Source organism: Rosa rugosa, chromosome 4 (genome assembly GCF_958449725.1).
Source record: "Rosa rugosa chromosome 4, drRosRugo1.1, whole genome shotgun sequence".
NCBI classification, from domain to species: Eukaryota; Viridiplantae; Streptophyta; class Magnoliopsida; order Rosales; family Rosaceae; genus Rosa; species Rosa rugosa.
In genome coordinates this window covers 43963295-43975836 of record NC_084823.1, presented here as the reverse complement: position 1 = coordinate 43975836, position 12542 = coordinate 43963295, and the positions used below count along the sequence as shown (strand labels likewise).

General features: G+C 41.1%; 1 protein-coding gene across 2 annotated transcripts; it reads left to right on the top strand.

Annotated features, from left to right (window-relative positions):
* The first annotated feature begins 848 nt into the window (after positions 1-848).
* Positions 849-3248, top strand: LOC133744059 (heat stress transcription factor B-2b). Of its 2 annotated transcripts, none has more exons than XM_062172186.1 (3): positions 849-1289; positions 1485-1832; positions 1925-3248. In XM_062172186.1, the coding sequence occupies exons 2-3, from the start codon at positions 1566-1568 to the stop codon at positions 2714-2716; spliced, it is 1059 nt and encodes a 352-aa protein (XP_062028170.1). In that variant the 5' UTR covers positions 849-1289; positions 1485-1565; the 3' UTR covers positions 2717-3248. The 2 variants fall into 2 exon arrangements, with proteins under 2 accessions (XP_062028170.1, XP_062028168.1); XM_062172184.1 differs by having other exon boundaries at positions 851-1195.
* The last annotated feature ends 9294 nt before the right edge of the window (positions 3249-12542 follow it).

The window sequence follows — 12542 nt, the reverse complement described above, 5'->3', positions numbered from 1 at the left end:
TTCTCACTATTATTGAGAATCTCATTGAAATCCCCAATGATAACCCACGGGAGAGAGTCCATATATCACAAATCCTTTAGCAGCAGCCAAGATTGATCACTCTCTGACGTCCGAGCGTAACCGTAAAAACCAGTCAATCTCCATCGAGGCTCACCCGGACCAACCCCTATTTCCACATCAATATGATGATGCGACGAAGTTCTCACCTGCAGGTTCACGTCGTCAGTCCAAAATAACCCTAAACCACCAGATTGACCAACACTTAGCACTTCTTTATAATGAGCAAACCCCAATGCTCGGTGGAGTTCTTTGAAATCCTTGAGTTGATCGACTTATTTTGGTTTCACAAAGGAAAACAATTTGAGGATGGTTTTGGGCAATCAGATCTCTCGGAGCCCTAGTAGTAGTGTCATTGCAGATGCCTCTACAATTCCAACTAAGAATTTCCATGTTCATGGTAATCGGAACTCACCGTCTAGAAAACTAGAAAGCAAACCCTAGCAGTCTACTAGTCTACCTTTGCCATCTCTGGACAACGATTTGACCAAATTTATTTGCCCACTTCTTTTTCGTTCGACTCGACCAGATATATTACCTTTTTATAAAATACTATAAAAACACAATATTAATGATGCGTTATTAAAAAAAAATCTCATAATTTACTAAGAAATCCAACTAAGGAAATTATCGAGTCAAAAAAGAAATCCTTATCTGATGGGGAGGGACTGGCTTCTCCGTGACCTTACACACGCTCAACGGCTCAAGCTATTATAAATGGAGGAAATGGGAGAACCTTCTGGAAAAGACGTTGGAAGAAGAAGAACCTACTCACTCGATCACACTTTCTCACATCCCCTTCCCATTCCCTTTCCCAAGTCCTATGCTCCGGCACCATTGTCAATCACTCCCTCCCTCTTCTCCCGTGGCCCCCACAGCCTTTGCCCTTTGGCTTTTCCAATCTATTTCCCCCTTTTAATAAATAAAAAAATCAAATCCGCATCCTTTTCCTCTTTTCTTCTCGAACCCACGATTTCTTTCTCCTCTCTTTCCCTGTCTCGCCCCTATCAATCCCATTTTCACTCTCCCCCCACCAGAACCTTCTAGAAAACACAAACCCTCCCTCTCGCTCTCTGTTTCTGTTCGCCGCCGCTTCTTCCTCCGCCGGTGAAGCTTTTCGTTTGAAGAACCCGACACTGTAAGGCAGTTTGATTTTTTCGTTCAAGTTAATTTCTTTCTCAATTTTTCGGTTTTGGTTCATGCGAAAACTTCCAAATCCGTCCCTTTTCTAGGTATATACGCCTCTGTTTATACTCGATTCGTTTAATTCCAGGCTCTAATCTGAAATCTCTATTTCCGTTCCGTTGATAGAATAGAGGAATTGAAATCTCAGATTTTTTTTTGTTTTTGTTTTTAATTTTGATTAAAATTTTGATACAGTTACTGATTTGTCTTTGTCTAATCCAATACGGATTGTGATTATTCAGTCTGTAATAGAGCCAAGGATTTGAATTATTTCTTCGCGAAAGTTCTCTCTGGATCTGAGAGAGGGGAGAGGCAAAACGGCCATGGCTGCGTTGCCGGACCAGAACGGCGATTCGGCGTCCGGCGGCGGCGGCGGCGGCGGACGGGAGTCGCAGAGGACGATTCCGACGCCGTTTTTGACGAAAACGTATGAGCTCGTGGACGATCCGGAGGCCGACGATTTGATTTCGTGGAGCGAAGGCGGATCGACTTTCATAGTGTGGCGGCCGGCCGAATTTGCCAGAGATATACTCCCCAAGTACTTCAAACACAACAACTTCTCCAGCTTCGTCCGCCAGCTAAACACTTATGTGAGTCTCTATATTCTTCTAAAACTTCTATTCAATCTGTTTTAAGATTTTTGTTTTTGTTTAGATTTGTTGGTGTTTGTTTTGAATTTTAGGGATTTCGGAAGGTTGTTCCGGATCGGTGGGAGTTTGCCAACGACTGCTTCAAGAGAGGGGAGAAAGGACTCCTCCGCGAGATTCAGCGCCGGAAGATCTCTCCGGCGGTCTCCGCTTCCGCCGCGGCGGTTGTGGCGGCGGCGACCGTGACGGCTGCGACACTGCCTCCAGCGACGGTTTCGGTTTCTCCGGCAAACTCCGGCGACGAGCAGGTGATCTCGTCCAACTCGTCTCCGATGGCCGTGCCGCCGCCGACTCCGACGGTGGCGTTGCTGCCGCGAACCAGGAGCTGCAACACCACGACGGAGATTCTAGAGGAGAACGAGCGGTTGAGGAAAGAGAACATGCAGCTCAGCCAGGAGCTGGCTCAGCTTCGGGGGTTGTGTAACAATATACTAGCAATGATGACCAACTACGCCTCGGGGCAGTTAGCGAGAGGTGGCGGAGCAGCAGCCGAGGATAAGCGGCCACATCCGCTGTCTCTTGCGGTGAAAAAATCTCGAGAGGGTGAAAACGCCGCCGTATCAGGCGGCGACAAGGCGGAGTACTCGGCGGGGGAAGAGGAGATGGAGGAGGATCAGGAGGAGGAAACGCCGCCGCCGCTGCTTCCGATTCAGACGCCGAAGCTGTTTGGGGTTTCAATCGGGGTGAAGCGCGTGAGGAGAGACGAGGAGGAGGAGGAGGATCATGAGCGTCAAAACCAAGGGTGTGATGAGGTGGTGAAGCCGGAGCCGTCGGATGGGAGCTCCAAGCACGATAAGGAGGCTACGTGGCTGAAGCTGAGGAAGTGACAATGTATCGTGATCTTGAAAACGAGTCAGAGCTTCACCGCACGAAAGCGTAAAGCGCGCACGTGCGAAAGGGGTGTGGGGAATCTTTAATTTTTCTGGTACATTCTGGAAAGCCGCGAAAACGGTGTCGTTTTGCGGTGTCAATTTTTTGGGGCGTGAATGAGTGAAAACCGTTTGATCCGTGGAAGCGCCAAAAGAGGAAACAGGAAAAAGTGCATCTTGCCGCAAAAGGTAAAAAAAGCGAAATTCCGCAGTCAAAGTTTTCGAATTTGACCATGCTTTGGTTAAGTATGATCATAATCATAATTAATTGAGGATGGGTTTCTGGGTTATGAACAGAAACACACCACTTTTGACCAGTACCGTGCTAATGTGTTCAAGATCAGCAATTTGATTATGGAATTAGTCAAATGTAGTTTGCGGGTTTTTTTTTTTTTGTTTTTTTTTTTTTGGGCAAGTCAAAATGTAGCTTGTTGGTAATTGATGTAAGAGAAAGCAAAATCTTTATCTAATGGTTTGTTTTTGTTGTTTATCATGTGAGTTATGTTTCATTAGATTTTGAGAAATTGACTAATCATTGGTGTTGTGTCTTTCTGTCGTCGTATTTTATCGTTGGCAAAGTGTCTGGACCATATGTTAAGCTCCTTATCCATATGGATATGAGAAATCTGAAGAGCAATCATCACTGTTCTGGTTTCTGTAATGGGATTTTGATTCATTTTTTATGCCTCCGCAGTAGAATGAATTTATAGGGATGAGATGAGAGGTAAATAGGTAAATAAGTGATCTCTTGAAATTTTAGACTGGATCCGTATGAATAAAAAGTTTGGTAATGATGTGGGGTTGATCAGTTGGGCTATGGTCGTATGGTGGATTCATAATGGTGTTCGTCGCAACAGTCTGCAGTGGTGATTTTTATAATTTTTTACCCTCACAATCGATGGGTTTAGTTGATATAAAAGTGATTGATGATGGTTTGGTTTGGATCGGTTTGGGAAATCACAATTGCTAGAACATAACGAAACAAACCAGATTTGGTTTTGGTTTCGGTTGGGGTGAGGAACAGGAGTAAATCCAAACATGAACACCCCTAATTTTTTGAGTCGGATGACTGGATGTGAAGAAACTATATATATACTCCACATCTTCTGGGGTACTAGTCTTGGTCATGACACATTAGTAGGCTAGGTTGACTGCTAATTGATACAAACAAACACATACATAATATGAGAGTTAAACCAGAATATATAAGATGAAATCTGTGGACGCGTAGATATCTCCTCTTTCACCAACAAGTGCAATACATTATCGATATTTTTATGATATATCTGTCAATAGAACCTAACTAGTGCACTACATTAGTAGCCGATATATTTGTCATGGCTGGAACCAAGGTTTTCTTCCTTTCAAGGAGATGAAAATGAAAATTCTGAATAAGAAAAAATGTCTGTGAGGAATAATAGGCACATACCGTCGGTGTATTCTTGCTTACCACACATTAGTTGCTTCCCGAATCAATCTTCATCATGCTTGTGATTTGTGAACCCACCGTCAAAGATAAAATTGACTTGTCCTCGGTAACATCTGTGACATGTTTTTGAGGGTGATAAGGGCTTGGATAGAGAGGCCAACACTGTAAATATTGGGAACTGGGCTTAGCATATGGGCCTAAATTCTTTTGAAGCCTCTCTACTGAATCTACACAGATGTGCTGATCGAGATATGTCGATGGCTAGCCCTGAATGGTCGTACCTTCCTGAAGACCTGGTTATTTCTGTTGCCAGACACATGAATTCCATGGAGGATTTGTTTAACTTTGCTGCAGCTTGTAGATCACCGAGATCAATCATCAACGGCAAGGAAAACTTCAAACGTGGGTTAATCTAATTAACACCATAATTGTGTTTCACTAACGTTGCTTGTATATGTTTACCTTGTTAAATTATACGCTTATGATTGTATGCCTCTTTTTACCATTTTTCTCTTCGTTTGCAAAGATTATCACAACTGCGAGGACGAACAATAGAAATAGAATCTGAAAGTTCACTGATACACTTATCCGGAAGACTAAGAGAATCGCCGTCCTATTAGCGAGATATCAATTGGTGAGGTTTTTTTTTGCTTTTTAAATTTTTTTTGGAAAGATAAGGTCGACTGTAATGAGGTTTTGATCGTTGTTGGGATCAAAATCGTAGTAAACTAAGTAAAACCTTTGTGAAACAATCGTTTTAAACCCTGATCGATGTTGTGAAATAGGCATTGATCGTGGTAGGCTAGGAATTTGTTCACTATAGATAATCTTATGCTGTAGAGCCAAAGTTGAGTTTATCAGCAAATCTGCAGGTGTAAATGTCAAATCTGGTAATGTATTTGCTATATTCAAGCACACTTACAACTGAATTACAATCATGCTCTTATAGAGCTCATACCATGATTACACTGTGTGTATTACAGCTAGAAAGCTTACATATACACCTCTGTCAATATTAGTATATTCCAGCATTGCTCATGTAACACTCCCCCTCAAGTTGGGGAATAGATGTCTCGCATACCCAACTTGTCTAGTGAGCTGTGGAACACTTTTCCAGAAACTGCTTTGGTCAGGATATCTGCAAGTTGATCTTCAGTACGCACATGTGGCATGTTAATGGTTTCTGACTCCAACTTCTCTTTGATGAAATGTCGATCCACTTCAACATGTTTTGTTCTATCATGTTGAACTGGATTGTGTGCTATATCAATGGCTGCTTTATTGTCACAATACAAATTCATAGCATGCTTGGGTTTGAATCCCAAGTCCTTCATTAGATGACGAAGCCATAACATTTCACATACTCCATGAGCCATTCCTCTATACTCAGCTTCTGCACTGGATCTAGCGACCACTTTTTGCTTCATGCTTCTCCATGTGACTAAGTTACCTCCCACAAATGTAAAGTAACCTGAAGTAGACTTTCTATCAATGATAGAACTAGCCCAATCTGCATCTGTGTATCCAACTATGTCTGTGTGGTTATTCTTGGAAAACATGATCCCTTTACCGGGATTTGTCTTCAAATACCTCATAATTCTATGTACTGCTTCCATGTGATCTTCACTTGGTGCATGCATGAATTGGCTTACAACACTTACAGCATATGCAATATCAGGTCGGGTGTGTGAGAGATAAATGAGCTTGCCTACTAACCTTTGATATCTCTCTTTGTCTGGATATTCTGCTAATTTGTGATTTTGCTCCATCGGTGTATCTGCTGGTCTACATGCTAGTAAACCGGTCTCTATCAGTAAGTCAACCACATACTTCCTTTGAGATAGGGCAATGCCTTCTTTTGATCTAGCCACCTCAATTCCCAAGAAGTATTTCAGTCCTCCAAGATCTTTCATCTCAAAAGCAGATGATAGATGTGCTTCCAGTTTCTTCACTTCTTCCGGATCATTTCCTGTCACAATCATATCATCAACATAAATGATAAGTGCAGTAAATTTATCTTTCCTGCGCTTCAGAAACAGTGTATGGTCAGAGTTGCTTTGTTTGTAACCAAACTGTTTCATAGATTGGCTGAATCTTCCAAACCATGCCCTAGGGGACTGTTTTAGTCCATAAAGGGACTTTTTCAACTTGCACACCATTCCTGCTTGTGAAGGTAAAGAATAGCCAGGAGGTAGATCCATATAGACTTCTTCCTTCAAGTCTCCATGTAGGAAGGCGTTCTTTACATCAAACTGCTTCAGAGGCCAGTCAAGGTTAGCCGCTAATGATAGTAGTACTCGAACAGTATTCATCTTGGCTACTGGTGCAAACGTTTCTTGATAGTCAATACCATATGTCTGAGTATACCCTTTTGCAACCAACCTGGCTTTGTATCTATCCAGTGTACCATCAGCTGCGTACTTCAATGTATAGATCCATCTGCATCCTACAACTCTCTTTCCTGCGGGTTTTGGCACTAGTTCCCATGTGTGATTCTTTTGCAAGGCTTCCATTTCATCTTCCATAGCTTTAGTCCACTTAGGATTTGCTAGAGCATCCTGCACTTTATTTGGAATGATAATAGCAGATAAATGAAATACAAAGGACGCATATGACTTGGATAACCTATGGGATGACATGTAATTGCTTATGGGATATTTGGCTTTGGCTTTAGGATCTGGTTCATATTGAGCCTTTGGTTGACCTCTATTTTTTCGAAATGGCAATTGGTACACGCTGGTGGTGTTACTTGGTCCTATTTCAGGGGAATGTTCAACATTTGTATTATCATGGGATTGAAAGGCAGGGTCAGTAATTACCTCTGGATCATCCTGAAGGGGCATTGGAGTTGATGTAGTAGTAGAAGGGGGGAGGGTGTCTTCTGTGTCTGTAGCTTCTGATACTGGTGAGTGATTGTTACCCTCAGTTATCGTAGAATCTGGTGAATTTGCACATGCAGTTGGTAATTTGTCACTATGTATTTGATTGTCTATTATCTCGAAAGGAGAAGATATATCCGAAGGCTGCTCTTCTACATCACGATTCTCCCCCTGAAGAGGAGTCTTCGGGGCAAAATAGAGATCATGTTCACAGAACGTGACATCCATAGTAACATATGTCCGTTTAGTGATGAGATTAAAGCACCGATATCCCTTTTGAGTAGAAGCATATTCAATGAAGACACACTTTTCAGCACAAGTCTCCAACTTAGTTCTCTGGTTTCGATGGATATGTACATAAGCTACACAACCAAAAATCTTTGGATCAAGGGCATGGGTAGGGGGTAAAGGTAAGTGTTTGGACAAGGCTTGGATAGGTGTTTTTGGTGGTGGACTATCTTCCCCAAGAGAGGTTTGGAGAGCTTGTGTAGGAAGTCGATTTATGAGGTAGGCAATAGTAAGGATGGCATCACCCCATAAATACTCGGGCATATGAGCACCAAGCAACATGGATCGGGCAACTTCAAGAATGTGGCGGTTCTTGCGTTCCGCTACACCATTCTGCTGAGGTGTTTAAGGACAGGCGGTCTGGTGTATGATTCCATGAGTGTTGAGATATTGGCGGAAGGTATGTGTGACATATTCTCCACCATTATCTGAGCGGAAAACTTTAATGGGAGTTTGAAACTGGGTATGGATCATGGCATGAAAGGACTGAAACACAGAGAACACATCACACTTATGTCTCATCAAATAGATCCAGCTCATTCGGGTGCAATCATCAACAAAGAGAATAAACCATTTCATACCAGAGGGGGCTGCTGGGCCTGGCCCCCAAACATCAGAGTGAACTAAATCAAAAGGTGCAATACTTTTAGTAGAACTCAAAGGATAGTTCACCCGGTGACTCTTGCCCAAAATACAAGTATCACATTTAAAGTCTGATGCTTTATGATGCTTAAACAACGAAGGTAGTAGAGTTTGAAGATACCCAAAGGATGGATGTCCCAATCCTTTATGCCACAACCAAATCTCTGCTTCGGTAGACGAATGTTTTTGAACTTGATTCACCTCACTTACACGACGATTACCAGCAGATGTCATTTCCATGTAGTACTATCCCCCTTCTCAATACCACGCCCAATGATTTCCCCTGTTAGGATGTCCTGAAATAGACAACACCATGGGTAAAGAATCACACAACAATATAACTATTTAGTTATCTGTTTGACAGATAAAAGGTTATGTGATAATGATGGCACATGTAAAACAGTATCAAGTGTAATAGAATCTGTCAAAATGACAGATCCAGCACTAGTAATAGGATAGGAAACACCATTTGCATTGGTTACGCCATATCGGTGAACGGGGGTCAAATTTTGAAGGTTCCTAGAGTCATTAGTCATATGGTCCGTTGCACCTGAATCAATTATCCACATATCTTTCCAATTAAAGTCAGAAACACTAGACAAAGAGGAACTCAGTGTACCTAAATTAGTCATGGAAGCGAAAGCAGGGTCACCAGTGTAATCACCTTCAGTTGGTTCTTCCGGAGCTGGTGAGGCAATAGGAATGGCCACCTTAGGTTTGCCTTTGGGCCGATATTTGATTGCCTCTTTCACTTGGATTTCTTTACGACTAGCAATATGCGCATCCCACCATTCTGGATAACCTTTCAATCAAAAACAATTATCCACAGTATGCTTCAGAGACTTACAATGAGTGCATTTCAGTGGTCCTGGAGTGGGTGCTTTCCAAGAGTAGGCAGATGGCGAAGACTGGGAATTACGAACATTTGGTGGTCGGTATTGAGTATGCATGGCAGATCCTTCGTACTTTGCGTCAGATATCAGCTTTTGGAGTACTTACTAAGTAAAGAGAAGAGAAATCGGATCCTTGGGTGTTGCCTATCGCGCAACCTGTCGGTAACTCCTTTTAATGTAGCCAGGTAGTAGAGGAACGATTTTGGCGGAGCTCAGCTCACTTATTTAGCAGGGGACGAGACCATTTGCTAGCACTTCTCGTATCCAATCAGCCTAGACACCACATTAATTGGATGGACCTATGTGGTTGAGCGAGTAAGCTCGACGGTACAAGGATAAAATTTCTAATCTATTTTACCTTTTTTTTTTTTTTTTTTTTTTTTTTTGAAAAGAAAGGAAAAAGAAACGGATGCCCACTTGTCTTCACGTGGGCATAATGCTCCCTTTAGAAAAAGGTCCCAGCCTCCCTTATTCAAAGAAAGCTGCAAAATAAAAAACTCGTGGGGCTTGGTATCAGATATGGCTGATGAGCAGATGACCGAGTGGGGTGACCTGACCGGAGTGAAGTAGCAGCAATGCCGGAAACTGGGTAGCAGCAGAGTACGTCAGGTAAGATGATATTGGTGGAGCTGCTTCAGTGGAGCTGCTGCTGCGGTGGAGCTGCTTTTCGGTTCACGGTAATGGAAACAGCATCAAGGTACTTTGATTGTCTTCCTAAGTATAGTATGGCTATTGGGTATATGGAAGAACAGAATGTGGGATTAGTAAGTTGGGTATTTTCTGGTATGGATTGGTATTTTTTTTTTTTTGGTAAAATTGAAGAAACACAGTTCTTCTTTGTCTGGTACTGGTATGTTTAGAGTTTCTGGTGCTGGATAAAGTGAAGAACAAAATTGGTTCTTGGTATTTTATGGTATGAGCTTCTGCTCAATCTTTGAGCAAAAAACTTGGTTATGGGTAATGGGTAAGATGAAGAAACAAGGTTCTTCTCTTGATATTTCTGGCAGCGGAATATGGGTATGGGTAATCTAGATTTCTAGAGGTGGGTATCGGTCTCAAGAGCAAAACTGCTCTGATACCATGTCAAATCTGGTAATGTATTTGCTATATTCAAGCATACTTACAACTGAATTACAATCATGCTCTTATAGAGCTCATACCATGATTACACTGTGTGTATTACAGCTAGAAAGCTTACATATACACCTCTGTCAATATTAGTATATTCCAGCTGCAGCATTGCTGGAAAGCATAGTGTGCTACAGCTCATGTAACAGTAAACACAAACATAAAATCACCCAATCTTCTTCAACAACAGCAAAGACAGTTCACCTTTCAATACTTGAGCCACAAGGAAGCCAAGGGTGATCTTAACTTAAAAGCACTCCATATCCTACAAGGAAATGGCATGGGCTCTATCCTTTATAAATAATGGGCAGTAGGTGAAAATCTTGTTTTGCTGTCTATCTTATATTGTATACTTTTCAACTCATCAAATTTTACAGGAAGTGGGATCTTAAGGCAGCACTAGTTTGATGCATATAAACTTAGTGGCCGATTTGCTGATTAATGGTTCATTTTTCTCTAAAGAAATAAAAAAAAATTAATGGCCGACTGGTCAAATCTACCGCAAGATCTTCTTATCTCTGTCGCGAAACGGGCGGATTCCATGGAGGATGTTTTTTCTTTTAGTGGTGTATGTAAATCATGGAGAGATCAGTTGCAACGAAGGAAAATTATATTAGTCCCTTAACACATCAAGTTCCACTCTTGCTTACACTCTCAGGCTGTGTTTGTTTCCCAGAATCTGGGTATTGGGAAAGGAAAGTGTTTCCTTTCCTGTGTTTGGGACATCCCAGGAAGGGAAACTGGTTCCCAAAGGAAAGGAAAAAGAGGAGGAAATTGGTTCCTCATGTAAATCATGGAGAGATCAGTTGCAACGAAGGAAAATTATATTAGTCCCTTAACACATCAAGTTCCACTCTTGCTTACACTCTCAGGCTGTGTTTGTTTCCCAGAATCTGGGTATTGGGAAATGAAAGTGTTTCCTTTCCTGTGTTTGGGACATCCCAGGAAGGGAAACTGGTTCCCAAAGGAAAGGAAAAAGAGGAGGAAATTGGTTCCTCCCCTCCCCCCTCAAGAACCACTTTCCCAAAGGAAAGGAAATTGATTCCTTTCCTTTCTGGTTACCAAACATGGCCTCAGAGAATGAGAGCACCAATGAGCTTTACAACTTGACAAAAGGTAAAATTTCCGAAGCTCACATGCCGGAAGCTATGAAAGTTAGTCTGTTTAATCCTTTCAAAATGCATTCTCAGATTCAGTTGCCAGATATTGACAGAATTAAATGGGAGACGGGAACGGCCAGTATTTTATTATGAAAAAGTTTGTCTCATCATCAAGTCCTTCTTGGACATCAGATTACATAATCATGGTTCTTGGTAAACACAGAACATTAGTATTTTGCAGACCAGGAGACAATCAATGGACATCCATCAATACAAGTAATGCAGGATGTACTGGGATGACATAACTTACTATGAGGGAAAATTTTACGTGCAGGGTAGGAGGTTATGGCACCATCAATATATTATATTCACTATAACTATATATATATGTATTTGAAACTCGAAGTCCCCATTTTCGGAGGCCTTGTGCGGCAGCACTACCTGCACACCCTTAGGGCCGCCCCTGACTAGTATCTCTATTGATATAGGATCCAACCACTCTGAATGCAAAACCAATTGCATATACTTCACGCATCTGAGTATTTATAATATGAAAGAAGGGAAATTTGCAAGGTTTTAAATTTCTCCGAAACTGCCGCAATTTCCGTTGAAATTTCCGTAATTTTGAAGTACCGAAACGAAATTCATATGCTATATCATTTCTGTCAGAAGTTTCCCGAAATTTTCCAAAATTTTCCGTACATTTCCACGAAATTCTTAATTTCCGAAATATCTACACACAATATATATTTAAAAATTCATACCGAAATTTTGTCCGAAATTTCTCTAAAATTTCTGTTAAATCTTATGTCACCCACAATGAATTTTTACTTCATACTTTTATATAGAAAATATGAAATTTTGATTTTGATTTTTTTTTTTTTTTTGCAATCAAGTTGAATACAACAAAAAAACCTTTTTGTTTTTATCTGCTACAAAGTTGAATGCTCCAACCATAACATGATTTCCTTTTTGCTTCGTCTCAAATATTGTATGCTTCATACACTGTAACATCATATTAGGTAATTCCACAATATTCGATATATGGATTGCATGTGGAAAGGGAACAACACGTACACATACAATAACCATGTGATGAAGTACGAAAATCATTTCCAAAATTCATGTACTTGGGAGCAGTATTGTATGATACTAAATGAAAGCAGTTCAACCAGCTAGATCGAACCACATCGTAGTAACTTTTGTATTCCTTTTGTTGTACTTGTTCATTTTCATTCACGGAGTTTTGGTTTTACGTGCCCCGCCCCACCCCCTTGTAATTTTCTAATTATTAAAAAAAGTAAATCATATTTACATTATCAATATACAACACATTATCAATACACATAGATAAAAATCTTCAAAAAAAAATACACATAGATAAAAACACTAGTTTAGCAATCTACTATAGTACTAGTTAATTAT